Raw genomic sequence first — 17826 nt, 5'->3', positions numbered from 1 at the left:
TCTTTTTTTTGCGCCCCTGAAAAACCACGAATTTGTGGAACACAGTCGCGAATAGGAAAAAACAAAACCACGAGTTTGCGGGACACTTTTCCGCGAATAAACAGGTCACATTTTATCAACCGCGAGCGAATACGCGAAACCCGCGAATAGCGGAACCGCGAATAGCGGGGTCCGAATGTACTGTGGATGTATGCTTTTTAATTTTGTTCAAATTGTACTTGAGACAAAATGGCGAGACAAAATGCACACATTATTTTGTTGTTAACTGAAAGCTGTACTATTTCTTGTCCGAAGGACATATTCTTAGTTTATAGTCTTGAAGAATGCACACCGTAACGAGCCTGGCCCTATGAAATCATAAACTCACCCTCCCATCGGTTCCACGTCTGCTGGGAACTGACTCCCCATATGGTTCTCTTTGCTTTAATACGTGTTCTTATCTCAAATATGTTTTTCTCTAGCACATTAATTTTCTTGGCTGTCAAACTTGTTTTTCCAATATCCCTGGAAATTAGTCACTCGTATGTTATCTGATCAGAATTCTACATCTGTGCCACATTTTCGCCCCCCACACCCCACACCCTACCCATTTGAAATGAGTATATATTCTGAAGGCTCCGAGAGCCCTATTAGGAGTGACTTCATGCGACTGAGCGCATGTAGCACCCCTCTGTGCATGTATCTGTTTCCTTTTTGATGCTGTCAACTCTATAGACAAATAAATTGTACTTTGAGCCCAACTAAAGTGTTTATTCTTTGACAAGAGTATATTAAATAATGTAGAGTATATTAAACAATGTGTGGAGCATATTAAATAATGTAGAGAGTATATTAAATAATGTAGAGTATATTAAATAATGTGTGGAGCATATTAAATAATGTGTAGAGTATATTAAATAATGTAGAGAGTATATTAAATAATGTAGAGAGTATATTAAATAATGTAGAGAGTATATTAAATAATGTAGAGAGTATATTAAATAATGTGGGGAGCATATTAAATAATGTAGAGAGTATCTATCTATAATTCCACTAATCTCTGTACGTTTGTACGTTTGTCTGTGACCGCTGTTTCTCGACAACCACGGGTCCGATATACTTTTAACTTGCCAGGTATATTGCTGGGGACCCGAGGATGTGCCTTTTCAAGGTTTCATATTAATCGGACAATTACTTACCGAGCTATGTCCAAAAAACGATTCAACCAATCAGAGAGCAGCGAACTATCGCGTGTGCCGAACGTGGCGGACACACTCTGCCTCGGATGGCACATTTGAGAGCGTATTCATTTATTTCACGTTTGCAAACTATGTTGGCGTTAAACTATGTTTTAAAACTAATAAAAACGAATTTGCGATTCATTCGCTTTCCTGCGCGTTTGTGCACGCGATGGCGATTTCTTTACCAAACTCCGGAAGCCGTTCGCTTTGGACCAAACCATTTCATGTAAATAGAGGGGGGGGATTGTCACCACTCGCAAGCCGTTCGCTTTGGACCAAACCATTTCATGTAAATAGAGGGGGGGGATATAATTTTAGATATATATATAGTACGGGCATGCCCTAGTATTAAATAATGTAGAGAGTATATTAAATAATATAGAGAGTATATTAAATAATGTAGAGAGTATATTAAATAATGTGGGGAGAATCTATCTATAATTCCAGTAATCTCTGTGTGTTTGTTTGTACGTTTGTTTGTCTGTGACCGCTGTTTCTCGACAACCACGGGTCCGATATACTTTAAACTTGCCAGGTATATTGCTGGGGACCCGAGGATGTGCCTTTTCAAGGTTTCATATTAATCGGACAATTACTTACCGAGCTATGTCCAAAAAACGATTCAACCAATCAGAGAGCAGCGAGCTATCACGTGTGCCGAACGTGGCGAACACACTCTGCCTCGGATGGCACATTTGAGAGCGTATTCATTTATTTCACGTTTGCAAACTATGTTGCCGCTATGTTGGCGTTAAACTATGTTTTAAAACTAATAAAAACCATTTCATGTAAATAGAGGGGGGGGGGGGGGGGTTGTCACTGTACTCGCAAGCCGTTCGCCGTTCGCTTTGGCGTTGCGAATGGACCAAAACATTTCATGAACCAAACCATTTCATGTAAAGCGTTCGCCGTTCGCTTTGGCGTTGCGAATGGACCAAAACATTTCATGCACCAAACCATTTCATGTAAATAGAGGGGGGGGGATATAATTTTAGATATATATATAGTACGGGCATGCCCTAGTATTAAATAATGTAGAGAGTATATTAAATAATGTGTGGAGCATATTAAATAATGTAGAGAGTATATTAAACAAGAAGAAAAAGACATAAAATGTCATAGCCCCCGTGGTTTCAGCAATTTTGCTTTACGGAGTTAAAGTCTGTCACTCGGCGATCTTTGGTCAGATTACAAAACAAAATATTCTGCATATATGATGTGTTGTCTTTGTGCCAAGTTTGAACAAATCAGATCATGCATGTCTGAGAAATGGTCGGGGACACGTTTCAGTAACAAAATGGCCACCACTCAGCCATCATGGATCTGATCTGGAAAGAAAATGACGTGAATATGTATACCATTATGTATTGTCTTTGTGCCAAGTCTGAAAAAAATTGGTCCATACATCTCCGAGATATGGTTGTGGATGGACAGACGGACGGACGAGACCCACTAAATCCAACGGGGGCTAATAACGTAGGGAGCATATTAAATATTATGAGGATCCACTCCATGGGTTCCACTAACCTTTGGTGGACTCGTCTTTGTTCCTCTTACAAACCAGGACCTTGCTTTCATCCACGAGCATTTGTAGGTGTGGCACAAACAAAGCCGGAGAGATTCCGCTATTTGTTAGAAAGTCATCCACAGAAAGTTTCTGTTAAAATTGCAAAAAACAAGACAACAAACAGAGAGCCATAACTGTCAGGATGAATGATTAATGTGATTGAGGGCAATGATTTAAGATAAGTTGCATGGGTTGTTAAGTGAATCATGGCCAATTTGGCCTGTTCAAGTACAAACCGAGTCGTTAACATCGTTGAAGTGTAGTAAGATGATCATTTGCAGGGTGGATACGTGCAAAACAAGCCCTTTGTTTGTAATGAGTTCTCCATGACCAAGCCAGGTCCACTGCAGTTTCCGTGGTTGCTGATGGATCGATACGTGGTGCTGTGCTGCAACGCACATCCAGCCAAAGAGAGCGTGAGCTCATGAACGAGTCAGCTTGAAAATAAGCACAATATTAATGTGAACAGGTACAGCAAATATCCCAAAATATCAAGCAACTCGAACCTGGTTAATACCGAACTTGAGTGACAATTTATGTGCAAGTTATTCCACAATGGGATACTTTCCACAATTATATCTAACATACAGGTGAATGTATGACTAGATATAATAAGCTTGCCTCTCAATGAAAGACCGAATTTAGCAATCCAATGCATATCCTCAACTGGATATTCAGTGCAAGTTGGACAATGGATGTGATCCGAACACAGCAATACAAACGTCAGACCATCAAAAGAAAGGCCATGTCAAACATGGAATTAACTTGTCACGCTTTACCATCACAATGTTCATCGTCAGCAACCACTGCAAGATGACATCCAGAAACAACAAACAACAGCTCAGGACCATTTGCATGAGGAAACGAAGCGTAAAAATGTTGCCATTCACTGTGCTCAAATGCTTGTCCAGTCCCTTTCGGATTCTGCCTCGTCCTGGCCCCTCTCAGCTTCCCACTCGTCCCGCACACTCTCGGCTTACCTGTTGTCCCGCCTCTCCCATCCTCACCCCCGGCACGCCCACTCCCATATCCCCCTCGTCCTGCTGCTGCTGACGGCTTGGATATCATCTGTTTAACAGAATCATTCATCCCACAGGATGTCCCTAACTCTTTTGTGTGTCTTCCTGGCTTTGCCTCCTCTGAACTGTTCGACATGAACCATGAAGAGTTGGACTGTACATCCAACTTGTACATCAAGAACTCCATTTCTCACCATGCTTGACAATTTACCTCCCAACCCTAAGGAGTACCTTTGGCTGCAACTTCCCTCGTTGCCACCTCTTGTTTGTCTGTGTGGTGCACAGTCCTCCAAACTGGGACAACTCCAACTCCATCTATCTCTACCTCTACCTCTATCTCTACCTCTACCTCTCTCTACCTATCTCTATCTCTATCTCTCTCTCACTCAGACAACACGGACAAACTTTTAACCACTCATCCCAACCCTCTTTTCCTCATATGTGGTGCTTCGATTGTGACCATGCCAATTAGGCTGGATGTTGGTACCTCTCTCACCAGCCAAGACACTTCAGCAAAGGACTTCTGTGACTCCATGGGACTGACTCAGTCTGAAAACTTTCCAACCCAGATTTCTCAAAATGGCAAATCCTCTCTTTTGGACTTGGTGTTGACAAACTTCCCCACATAAGGGGTGTTGCAAAACATTTTACCCTTTTTTCCCCCCGAATGCGTGCACAACCGTAACGGGTTCTCAGGGGGAAAAAAGGTAAAATGTTTTGCAACACCCCTTATGCCTGCTGCTCTTCCTCTGCCTCAAATGGTTCATCTGATCATATTCTTGTGAGAGTCAACATCTCTGGCAATTCTCAGAGACCTGCCTCAACGCTGGCAAGTCTGGCAGTTCATTCAAGCAAATTGGCAAGGACTGCAAACAGGCATCTATCTTCAGGACTGGTCTCCTATATCTACTGCTGTTAACTAAGCCTGGGAATTCTTCCACAGAATCACGCTCTCTGTCATGCACAGATTCATCCCATCTCATCTTAAATGATCATACCCTTCTTCCTGCTGCCCATGGTACTAATAATACTGAATCCTGTGGTGAGGCAGTTGCTCTGAAACAACATGCCTTCTCTTCCTGGAAGGCATATCCAAATGAAGGCAATCTTAGTGCATTCCACAAAGACCACAACAAATGTGTGTCCATTCTCAGTAGAGCCAGAAAACAACATCTTTCCAACCTCAATAATGACCTTTCAAACTTGTCTCCCTCCTCTAAAACCTGGTGCCACCTTTTTAAGCCTGTCTGTGGTGTACGCTTCCCTTCCATCCCTTGCATCTCTTCAAATGGCACCACAGTCAACTCCAATCGTGAGAAGGCTGAATGCCCCAAATGTGTATGTGCTTCCAAAGATTGTTTCCCCAACCGCTTACTCTCTGTACCCACTATTCCCAGCCGTACCCAACTGCTCCTCAACTCTATCTTTAGCACCTGAGAAGGAAGAGAATGGTCTTTCAACCCTCGACTCTGACTCTGCTAATGGACAGGTTGGCATCAGTTCAGGTGTCCGAAAGAACTGCTCTGCTGCTCTTTCTCATCCGCTCTCTGCCCTTTTCACCCTATCATTTGTGCTCGGTCATCTTCCATCTGCGAGGAAATCCGCCAACATCACTGCATTGCATAAAAAGGTGCAAACACTGATCTCCTTTACGACAGCTCTTTCTTCCTCAAAAACTCTTCGACTGTGCTCTCTCTTTCCTCACTTTTCCCTCTATGCAGTTATTTTAATTAAGGCCTGGCCTTGATGAAGACTATATAGTCTGTGAATGGAGCAATCACCATTACAAATAATAAAGACCCATCATCTCACTTCCAATCATCAGTAAGGTCATGGAATCCTTCATCTCATCACAGTTGATATGAAATCCTTCCTTTTCTATAATGACCTCATCTCAGATCATCAACTTGGATTCAGACAAGGTCACTCTACTTTGGACATACTGCTTCTATTCACCCAACAATGGAAAGAAGAGCTCAATGCCAGACAGAATCAGGGCCGTTCTCTCTGAAAGGACCGCCTGGCAACTCCCGTCCCCTCCCTATCTTCAATCCTCTTGAGGAAGTCCAGACACTCAAACTCTTGGGTCTCACTATTAAAACCATGATCATTGGTGGACAAACCATATTTGAAAGCTAGCCTCCAAAGCTAGTCGCCAACTGGGCATCATCCATGGTACGAAATCCTTCCTTGGCACACCTGAGCTCCTATCCACCTTCATCTGCAGCTTGATGGAGTACTGCTCTCCTCTTTGGTCTGGCTCCCCTGCCTCGCTCAGCTTAACGCCATGGAAACCAAAGCCATCAAGATCATTGGAATCTCCTGTGCTGAAGCTGAGTCTATGGACCTATCACTTTGCCATCTTGGACAGGTCGGTCAGCTGTCTTCTATCACCTCCTTTCTGATCTTGCACACAGAAAAGAATCCTTGCACCCTTCTGGTCTTGCACCCCTGCTCTTTCTGTGCTTTGTCCTCTCCCCTAGGTTTCTGCAGGGTTCACGTGGTCCACAATCCAGCCTCTTCTGGTGAAACTCAATAAATTCAGGATCACTCCTCACCTCCAGTCATTTACTCCTCTTTTCTCTAACTCATAGAAACAATTTCCACATTCTCATCAATCTCGTTCTCCCCTCCAGGTATGTAAAACAGCTGCTCACCACCATCACAGATAATCCCCAATCCAAAACTTTGATCTTTTCTACCCTCGCTAACCCCACCGCAAACCCTCCGCCTTACAAATTTCCAGTTGTTCCATCTGTATTCATCTTGTCCACCGCTATATGTCCTTCCCTGACCCCCATTCCTCCCCACACACATTGTTGTCCAACTCTCCCTCTCTCTTGGCCTTCAACTCTGCTGTTGGTGTTCCCCTCACCACTCCCATTTCTGCTGCTTATTTTTTCCTGTTATGTCTTCTTCTTTTTGTATACTAAGTCGAGGCTCGAGTAAGAGCTAACACATAAAACATATAATAAAGGGAACAGGACAAGAGTGGGAGAGAAAGGAAAGCACAACAGTAGACCAGGCCGTGGTCTTGATCCGTTCAATGTACGAGCTCTTCCACAAGCATCGACTATGTACTGCGTCATACATATTAAATACGCAATTTGGTGTCTGCCGATTTTTGACTGCGATACATTCGGTCGTTACTTATCCAATCTCAACCAAACGACAGGAGGAATAAGGGGCACACAATGAAGGTTGTAGCGAATTTGTTTGCGCCCCCCCCCCCCCCTTACCCAAGGGGGGTTTTCCCTGCAAATGGGGATGCGTGTTGAGGTGTATATCCGTGTTAAGATAGCTTTATCGTGACGTTTTTCCAAGGCCGCTTCTAATAACAACACTAATGATAATAGCATAATATGAGTGTTGTGACAAAACAATACTAATACTAATACTATCCAGAATCCCCAAGGGGTTCCTTTCTCCTCCTTGAACAAACGCAGTGTTAACGTACGTGTTAACAGCTTATTGTGCCGTTTCATGGGGGCAACAACCCCTATCAGAAGTAAACATAGGGGCAATACCCCTGGCGCTCACCTGGAAGAATAAACAGTATACTGCACTGACTAAAGGTACTTTAAACCAATTTCAATAGTTGCTAGGAAACAGGGCAGCATGTAGAATCATACTAACATAATCATAAGACGTTAAACAAACAAACAAAAAATACCTATTTTGGTACATCACGGATGATGAAGGTTGTGGTGAAGTTTCATCGAAATTGCATGTGCAGTTTCTGAAAAGAAAGCAAATACCTATTTTGGGGGGCAACCCCTCCCCCCAAAAGGCTCACTCAGGACATGATTTTTTTTAATGCCGTGAATAAACTTTGGTACATCACGGGTGATGAAGGTTGTGCTCAAGTTTCATCGAAATATTGTGTGTAGTTTTGGAGAAAAAAGCAAATTCCTATTTTGGGAAGGGGGAGGGGGGGAGTGGGTCAAGCCTGGATCCACTTTGACCCCCATTAGACCCTGATTTTTTTTAATGCCGTGAACAAACTTTAGTCACAACACAACAACCATAATTTGTGCCAAATTTGGTCGCAATCTCATCTGCGGTTTCTGAGAAGTTTCAAGTGTTTACAAACTGAAGGACCGACGGACGAACTGACTGACGACGTGTCATCGCATAAGCTCCCCTGAACTTCTTTCCAGGTGAGCTAAAATATTATAAACCACAAACATGTATGATTACCTTTTGAAACAGTCGCTACTGCTGTTTAACATGAAGCTAAAAGGGAGGAAACCCGGATGTACGATCAGTTACCATGCAGCTAGCTAGTGCTTGCCAAGCCTGCTGCTCCTTATCAACGCTTTTGAATTGAGTGCTTGCTCAAATGCTTCACCCACTTGGTGAGCGCTCGACAAAAAAAACAACTTGATAAATGAACACTCTCCCCCCCTCCCACTCCAATGTTCTGGAGGCCTGACGCTAGAACTACTGGTCTATATGTCCCAGAGAGGAATGACCCTTCCTGCCACCCCCATAGTGAGCGGGTGTACCAGTACAAAAAAGGTGGGTTTAAAAAGGTACCAGTCAGTGCATACCCATGCTGTAGAAGTTGTAATACTCCTGCACAAAATCATTCATTACTGGTGGTAGTTTTGAGATTGAAGAAACGGCCATTTTGCTCCCCTTCGGGAAGGCCCAGACGCCGGGAGATGCAACTATGACAGAAAATCCTTCCCAGCCATGAAGATTCCAGTCTTGCTCTTCAATCTCCATCACCGTTTCCTGTTAACGGCATGGTGTTACCTCACCATACTCCACTAACAATGGCATGTCGTGCCACATTTAGAGCTTTTCAGGTACCTCAGATGCTGTCAGGCAACAATCGACCTTCTCCAGGCAGTACTGCATAAAGTCTCTCGTGGACTTCTGAGAGTTGGAAACGTCCTTCAGCATTGCAAGTGGGAGACGTGCAGGAAAGCAGTCCTGCAGCTGAACTGCGACGAGATGCTCCAGGAACATGCAGTCCATTGTGAGAAGTCGCTCGGACAGGTACAGCCTAAACAAAAGAGAACGAGCCATTGACGAGTGCTTTCTCCACCAGCTCACATTCTTTCACTTGTTCCACAAACTCCAATCACTTTTACACGACATATGCAGGATACAATTTCATTTACGTGAAAATAAACAGTGTTGAGAGTCTTTAGCGTACTTTACAATGTATTAGCCTTCAGAAAGTATTCACAACCCTCGACGTTTTTCACATTTTGTCGTGTTTTAGTCAGAATTTTTGAAATGGATTAAATTGAGATTTTTTGTCACTGATCTACACAAAATACCACATCATGTCAAAGTGGATTAAATGATTAAAAATGAAAATCTGAAATGTCTTGAGTTAATAAGTATTCAACCCCTTTGGCTATGACACTTCAAATTGAGCTCGGGTGCATCCAATTTCCTTTGATCATCCTTGAGATGTCTCTGCAATTTGATTGGAGTCCACCTGTGGCCAATTCAATTGATTGGACATGATTTATAAAGGAACACACCTTTCTATATAGAGTCCCACAGGTGACTCTGAGATAGAAATTGTGAATTCTAGAGTGTTGAAAGTTCCCAAGAGCACAGTGAGCTCCATTGTTAGGAAATGGAAAGAATATGGAACTACCCAGAGTCTTCCTAGAGTTGGCCGTCCGACCAAACTGAGCAACCGGGCAAGAGAGACCTTGATCAGGGAGGTGACCAAGAACCCAACGACCACTCTGACAGAACTAGAAAATTCCTTGGCTGAGATGGGAGAACCTTCCTGAAGGCCAACAGTCTCTGCAGCACTTCACAAATCTAGGCTTTATGGAAGAGTGGCCAGATGAAGCTACTCCTGAGAAAAAGGCGTATGACAGCACACCTGGAGTTTACAAAAGACACGTGAAACACTGAGAGAATGAGGCAAAATATTCTGTGGTTATGAGGAGATGAAGATTGAATTATTTGGCCTGAATTCAAAGTGCTACATCTGGCGGAAGCCAAGCACAGATCATCACCCATCTAACACCATCCCTACGGTGAAGCCTGGTGGTGGCAGCATCATGCGGTGGAGATATTTTTCAGTGGCAGGGACTGGGAGACTTGTAAGGATAGAGGGAACAAGCGTTACGCCTAGGTCCTCCGTCGGTGAAGTGATGAGTTGACAAAGTGGAAGACGCAAGGTGGCCATCTTGGATTTTGACGTGGCGACCCAATTTTCAATAACATTCTTCCTTATGCGTAGATACACCCACACACCAGATTAGAAGTTAGTAGTTCGTTTATATTTCAAGATATTTCGCTCACAGGGTTCAGACATATATATGGTGGCGGCCATCTTGGATTTTGACATGGCGAACCAATATGCAACAGCGTTCTTCCTTATGCGTAGATACACCCACACACCAGATTAGAAGTTAGTAGTTCGTTTATTGTTCAAGATATTTGACTCACAAGGTTCAGACATATATATGGTGGTGGCCATCTTGGATTTTGACGTGGCGACCCAATTTTCAATAGCGTTCTTCCTTATGCGTAGATACACCTACACACCAGATTCGAAGTTAGTAGTTCGTTTATGTTTCAAGATATTTCACTCACAAGGTTCAGACATATATATGGTGGCGGCCATCTTGGAGTTTGACGTGGCGACCCAATTTTCAATAGCGTTCTTCCTTATGCCTAGATACACCCACACAGCAGATTAGAAGTTGGTACTTCGCTTATTTTTCAAGATATTCCACTCACAAGGTTCAGACATACATGGCGGTGGCCATCTTGGATTTTGACGTGGCGACCCAATTTTCAATAGCGTTCTTCCTTATACCTAGATACACCCATACACCAGATTAGAAGTTAGTAGTTCGTTTATGTTTCCAAGATATTTCGCTCACAAGGTTCAGACATATATATGGTGGCGGCCATCTTGGATTTTGACGTGGCGGCCCAATTTTCAATAGCGTTCTTCCTTATGCCTAGATACACCCACACAGCAGATTAGAAGTTGGTACTTCGCTTATTTTTCAAGATATTCCGCTCACAAGGTTCAGACATACATGGCGTCAGACATACATGGCGGTGGCCATATTGGATTTTGACGTGTGTTGCACCCACACAGCAAATTAGAATTCGGTCCTTCGCTTACGCACGCATGCACGTACGCACGCACACATGCACGGACGAATGGACGCACACACGCACGGACGGACGCACGGAATTGACGCACACACAGACGGAGGGGAAAACCATAGTCCCCCTTTCGCTCTGTGGTGCGACGGGGGACAAAAATGAATGGATCCAAATACAGGCAAATTATTGAGGAGAACCTGCTTCAGAGTGAAAAAGAAATCTTCGACTGCGGCAAAGATTTACGTTCCAACAGGACAATGACCCCAAGCATACAGCAAAAGCAACACTGGAATGGTTTCAGAACAAAAACGTGAAAGTCCTTGAGTGGCCCAGCCAAAGCCCAGACTTGAATCCCATTGCTAATCTGTGGAAAGACTTGAAGATTGCTGTTCACTGACGCTCCCCATCCCACTTGACAGAGCTTGAGCAAATCTGCAACAAAGAAAGGAGAAACTTTCCAAATCCAGATGTGCAAACCTGATACACACATACCCAAGAAGACTTGAACCCATAATCACTGCTAGAGACTCTTCCATGAAGTATTCACTCAGGGGGCTGAATACTTATATCAATTTAAAAATTCAGGCTGCAACACAACAAAATGTGAAAAAAGTCATGGGGTGTGAATACTTTCTTAAGGCACTGTACATGTGCACAACTCAGTGAGTATTAGTTACGTAAAAATAACACAACTTAACCAACAACAGAATAAAAAGTTGAGGAATAGAACATGCAGGACCTGTAGTAGTGCTCAAAGGTGCTGGCCATGTCAAGGCCAGAAAGGAAGGTGAATGGCTCCAAGAAGCCCAGCTGTTCAAGTTGAACACAACTTAAACGCTCATTGCACATCGACCTGATGCGCTGATCTATGGCTTGAACAAACAATTCTGCTACCTGCATAGTCAAACAAAAGCCAAACAACTTGGGAAGGTTGAAAATATGGGTCTGGGTGTTGGGGCAACTAGAGGAGGGAGCGGGCACAGCCTGGGGGGGGGGGGGGGGGGGGGAGGGGGGTGTCGAAGAGGGAGCCCAGTTCATTGCATTCACATGAGAAAATGCATCAAAGGAGAGGAGAGAGATCATGGTTCATTGCAGTTACCTTAATTGCACGGACATGAGAGAATGTGAGCAGAACTGCTTTGAAACCATCATGCAATGCAAGAGCAAATGCGGCATGTCCAGCAAACAATTCTTGCAGGTCTTTGCAAAGCTGTGTGAAGCAAGTGCAGTACAACTCTGCAAGATCACCACGAGAGCAGTTCTTCTCCAAGAATTCAATCAACTGCAGAAGGAGACAACTGACAGATCAATGGGTTGGGAAAGAGGTGGAGTGGAAGGGGAGAGGGTGAGAAAAGAAACCTGCAGAAAGTAGCTACCTGTGTTGCAGGTAGACTTATCAGCAAGATGGAAGAGTTGTGAACCACTCAGTAATATGGTGGTGCAGAATAGGTGCAGCATGCACACACACACACAGCCACACACACCTGTTTCTGTGCTACATCACCCCAGCAGGTTGCCAATAGAGCTGTACTGGGTGATGTTTGCATTGGCTTTGACTCCTTTCCCCCATCTTTGGATTTTACTTTTCCTTTCCCAGTTTTCAGATCTGCAAAAAGCAGTGTGTGTTCTTTTATTGTGACCAAGGGTCATTGATTATATTGTGTTTGTTGTACAGTACAATAAAATTACAATACGAGATGTATATATATATATATATATAAATAATTAAACACACTACAATTTCACAAAAAGAACAAAGACATTGGGAGACAAAAATATCAAGAGCATTAAATTGTGAACCTGGCTGTGCAGTTTGCACCTGTATCCAGCTTGTTCACCCCATGTGCTCTTCCCCTAGCCCTTGCTCTCATTCTTCCCCATGCCCTTTATTCCTCCAATTTTGTTCTGTTATGTCCGGGTTGGCTCTGTGTTTCAGCTCCTCCATGAGTCTCGACTGTACAAAAACAACATTACCACACATCAATCCTTTTGCTACAATCGAGTATCTCATACATAATGCAAATGATTGGGTGAAATTGTGAGATCTACATGCATGTGTTGCACATGTTTAACACACCTGGCTTGCTGGGGGCCTTTAATTCAATGTTGCTGGAAGCAAGATCCATATGCACCAGGAGGCGGCAGAGTCTCCGCACACGGGAGCGAAATAGACCAACCCGGTGTCTGCAACGCGTTCCTTCCTCGCTGCTCCGTACGTAGCCTTGTAGCAGCTTGGACAGCAAACTATTTCCAGATTCTCACACGGAAAGACACAAGATGCATATTAATGTACATATTCGTGTTTGTGTTTGGTTAGGGATTGAGGCATCAATCTTATTTTGTGCACACCGAGGTCAATTTGATGTTCTTATCAATACTATAAAAAGATTGATCTGATACAGTCCTGTTGTCGAAGTACAAAAGGCAATGTAATGGATGTCGATGTACAAAAAAGTGCAATGACACCCTGAAAAATCTGCAATTGTTTATTAGAGTGAACTTAACTTGCACTAGATACATTCAAACAAAAATGAAACCAACTGTGGCTCGACTCCTGAAGACACAGAAAAACAAGGGATGAGGATGAAAGAGTTTCCATAAGTTTCGAACACCGAATATTGAAGCGACAAGGCCTCAATAGCAGAGCAGTATCATTAGTAGGCCTGACGGGCCGATTCTTGGTGACTGTGAGTGGCAAACGATCCTGAATCACCTTATGAATTTGGATCTCTGTGTCCATAGGCTCGAAAGAAGAATGACCAAAAGAATGAGTATGGCACAACAAAAATGTGTTATGGAGCATGTGCATTGGACAGAAAATCAGTGGAAACGTATTCTCAGAGGAGTGGAAGTTCAAGCAGATCAAAGGAAAGGAGAGCGCACCGCCAGCTCATTTGTCGAGGCACTGAACAATCATTCATCCTGAACGCATGAGGCCTTCTGTCTGATATTGGCAGGACCAGGTGGTGTGGGCATGCAGTGTCAGCCAAGGTGTGAGTTGTCTTCACCTTTGTTTCTGGTAAATGTCAAAGTTCAAAACTATTTGAGTTTCCAAGTCTTGGAAAAGCCGTTCAAGTCGACCATTTATGATCACTTTGGAAGGAATGAAACTGCATTTACACACAGATTTTATTATAATAAATGGCACCTTCAGTGTCAGGGTATCTCAAACCCCTGGCGATGTCACCAACCATGTCCAAAGTCCTGCCGCACTAACCGAGGGTTAAATGCTACAATGGTCAACGGTAACTGCAGGTGAAACAAGATGTGGGTGATGCTTGAACAGTGTGTCCCACTCAAACACCCGCAATGTTTGAGATGCCCATTAATTACTTGTGAAATCGAAAACTCGCAATTATAGTGCCTATAGAAAGTCTACACCCCCTTTCCAAAAGTTCACCTTTTGTTACCTTGCATCCTGGAATTAAATTGCATTAAACAGACTTTTTCCACCGTTATTTACACATTGTAACCCACAACTTCCAAGTGAAAAACATATTCTACAAATTTCAGAAAATTGATTAAAAATACAAAACTAGAATATTGTTATGTTTGTGGGGGTAGGCATGAAATACCTGAGGAAAGTTCAGAATGTGTAGGTTTTAGTATGGGCCGTGTGACGCGAAGAAGAAGAAGCATCTCAATGTACATAAGCAGGGTAAATGTTCATGTTAAGAGTGTTTGCATATCACCATAAGGGATGTGGCTTCTGTGTTGACTAATTCTAGGGCTTAAAGATCAATTCCCCACTGTGTAATTTGTACCTTGTGATCTTCCCTCCGTCTTTATTACAATTAAAAGCCCGCCAAACAACATAGGCGATGTAATGGACTCATTCGCCCACAACGCCGCTAGGGCTAACTAACAAACAGCCATAAAAGCCGGACATAAACCCAGCACATTTTCCAATCGGCAAGTATACCCCGACGCCATCCAAACATTCCCGAACAGAGATTAGACTCCCTTCCTCCCCCACCCTCCCCCCCTCCCCCCCCCCCCCGACGACGACTCGTGACGGGGAGGCCACACCCCGAGCTTCGTGACTGGTTAAGAAGCCATGGAGTGATGAACAGAGCTCGGTGATTGGAGGGAGTGTGAAGTCAGCGGTGGAACATTCAAGAGCTAGGAGAGCAAAAAGAAGCCGGCTCGCCATCTTGGTCTCTTCTGGTCCTGGCGTTCGTTGGAGGCGGTCTTATTCTCTCTCTCTCTCTTGTGCTGGCTTTTGCAGAAAATGGCTGCGTCTTGTCCTGGCTTCGCGTGAGGGATGGAAGCCTCGATCGCTCTTTCTCTTTGTCGTGGTCACACTAGAGAACGGCTGCGCTTCGTGCCGTGTCCGCTGGTGGAGCGAGTTCGGAGCTTTGGTGGACGTGGAAAGATCGTGCAGACCGAAGGAGGCGCTCTTGCCTGCTTGCGTCGCACTCACGGCTGGCAGTGGGCGTGACTTCATGCCAACGCGTGTTTTACCGCACAGTGACCCGAGACCCGTTTGACGACCACCAGGCTTTTGAGGGCCGATTGGGGACGCCAGGCTGAGTACAGGCCAACGCACCACACAAACACATTTTATTTTATTTGTCTTCCCTTGTCGTGTCTCTGTGTCCGTGTGGAGGGTCCCTCAGTTATAATTTAGTTTTATCACACCATTTATTTCGTTTTTATTATCCTTGCATTTATTTTCATTAATCCTATATTTTTGCATTTCATCCTTGTATTGTGGACAATACAAGACTTCTGCGAGATAAGGGTGAAGTACCAACCGAGAATGAAGGTGTGGAGGTTGAAAGAGGTGACAGTGAGGGAGGCATTAAAAGAGAGGCTGAGTATGGTCGAGGATGATGTGGTTGCGCTTGAAAGTGGTTGGATGTCAATGAAAGATAGACTGTTGGGAGCCGTTGGTGAGGAATGTGGATGGACAAAAGGACCACCGAGGCACTCAGAAACATGGTGGTGGGATGATGAAGTTGGAAAGAGGGTAGATGAGAAGAGGAAGAAGTTCAAGGCGTGGCAGAAGGCGAAGGTACGGGGGCAGAAGGCGAAGGGTACGGGAGCAGAAAAAGCAGAACATAAAAGTTATAAGGCAGCCAAGAAGGCTGCAAAGAAAGAGGTAGCAAAGGCGCAGGAGGCATGTAGGAAAATGTTCGGAGAACGCTTGGATTCGGAAAAGGGTCAGAGAGCGGTATTCAGGATTGCAAAGCAGATAGCGAAAGAGAGGTGTGATGTGATGGGGGTGAGTTGCTTGAAGGATGAAGTGGGGCAAATCGTTGTGGACCCAGATGGAATTAAAGGAAGATGGAAGAGATATATGGAAATACTGTTGAATGCAGATAATGGATGGGACGGAAACATAGAGAGTAACCCAGTTTTAGGACCGGAAAGAGAAGATAACCGAGAAGGAAGTTGAGGAAGCGATAAAAGCAATGAAGAGCAGAAAAGCGGGAGGGCCGACGGGAGTTGTGGGAGATATGTTGAAGGCAGCAGGAAGTTGGGGTGTGAAGAGAATGACAGATCTGTAATCTGGTGGTGAAAGAAAGCCGCATTCCAGTGGATTGGGAATTGAGTACCCTCGTCCCTCTATACATGGAAAAAGTGACCCTCTGGACTGTGGCTCGTATCGAGCAATAAAGTAATTGGAGCATGGAATGAAGGTATTGGAAAGGGTGTTGGCGAGGAGGATAAGGAAGAAAGTGAAGATCGACGAAATGCAGTTTGGATTTATGCCAGGAAGAGGAACGACAGACGCACTTTTTATGGTAAGGCAGTTGCAGGAGAAGTACATGGAGAAGAGGAAGAAGTTGTTTCTTGGGTTTGTTGATACTAGGGCATGCCCGTACGTGGGTGCCCGTTCCTTGCCAAAAAAAACAAAAAACGCTACCCGTACGCTCTACCCCGCCCGTACGCCCGTACGCCCGTAAACAAAAAAAACAACGCTCTTCGCTTCCGCCCTTCGCTCTGGGAGAAATAATGCGCATAAGAAATCGAGAAATTATTATTTTCTCCGGAAGAAATCGAATTACGAACCGTAATGGCGCACGCGCTCGTCTCGGCTCGCAACAACGCGTTCTGTGATTGGCTGCCGGAAGTGAAGTCTTCACTGTCCGGAAGGTCGCAAATCGCAGTTACGATGAATCGCAAATTAGTTTTAATTAGTTTTAAAACATAGTTTAATGGCAACATAGTTTGCCAACGTGAAATAAATGAATACGCTCTCAAATGTGCCGTCCGAGGCAGAGTCTGTTCGGCACGTTCGGCACACGTGATAGCTCGCTGCTCTCTGATTGGTTGAATCGTTTTTTGGACATAGCTCGGTAACTACTTGTCCGATTAATGTCAAACCTTGAAAAGGCACATCCTCGGGTCCCCAGCAATATACCTGGCAAGTTTAAAGTATATCGGACCCGTGGTTGTCGAGAAACAGCGGTCACAGACAAACAAACAAACACACACACACACAGACACACAGACACACACACACACACACACACACACACACAGAGATTACTGGAATTATAGATAGATGTTTTTATGTTTTTAATTGAATTACTATCCGTAATGGCGCACGCTCTCACAGGAGCTCCGGAAGGTCGCAAATCGCAGTTACGATGAATCGCAAATTAGTTTTAATTAGTTTTAAAACATAGTTTAACGGCAACATAGTTTGCCAACGTGAAATAAATGAATACGCTCTCAAATGTGCCGTCCGAGGCAGAGTCTGTTCGGCACGTTCGGCACACGTGATAGCTCGCTGCTCTCTGATTGGTTGAATCGTTTTTTGGACATAGCTCGGTAACTACTTGTCCGATTAATGTCAAACCTTGAAAAGGCACATCCTCGGGTCCCCAGCAATATACCTGGCAAGTTTAAAGTATATCGGACCCGTGGTTGTCGAGAAACAGCGGTCACAGACAAACAAACA

General features: G+C 44.2%; 1 protein-coding gene across 8 annotated transcripts in view; it reads right to left on the bottom strand.

Annotated features, from left to right (window-relative positions):
- CUL9 (cullin 9) overlaps positions 1–17826 on the bottom strand; it is a 321162-nt gene that overhangs the window by 128458 nt on the left and 174878 nt on the right. For all 8 annotated transcript variants that reach the window (XR_013623648.1, XR_010984381.2, XM_068115286.2 and 5 more), the window contains 8 exons: positions 12991–13170; positions 12398–12519; positions 12013–12195; positions 11653–11807; positions 8625–8820; positions 8360–8546; positions 3024–3175; positions 2748–2877 (listed from right to left, as the gene is read on the bottom strand). Coding sequence is in view for 6 of the 8 variants with exons in the window: in XM_068115286.2 (XP_067971387.2) it covers positions 2748–2877; positions 3024–3175; positions 8360–8546; positions 8625–8820; positions 11653–11807; positions 12013–12195; positions 12398–12519; positions 12991–13170 (1305 nt within the window). In the remaining 2 variants the exon portion in view is untranslated. The remainder of the gene's footprint in view (positions 1–2747; positions 2878–3023; positions 3176–8359; positions 8547–8624; positions 8821–11652; positions 11808–12012; positions 12196–12397; positions 12520–12990; positions 13171–17826) is intronic.

Source organism: Myxine glutinosa, chromosome 5 (genome assembly GCF_964187855.1).
Source record: "Myxine glutinosa chromosome 5, kmMyxGlut1.1, whole genome shotgun sequence".
Lineage (NCBI taxonomy): Eukaryota > Metazoa > Chordata > Myxini > Myxiniformes > Myxinidae > Myxine > Myxine glutinosa.
This window is presented reverse-complemented; position numbering and strand designations above follow the sequence as displayed.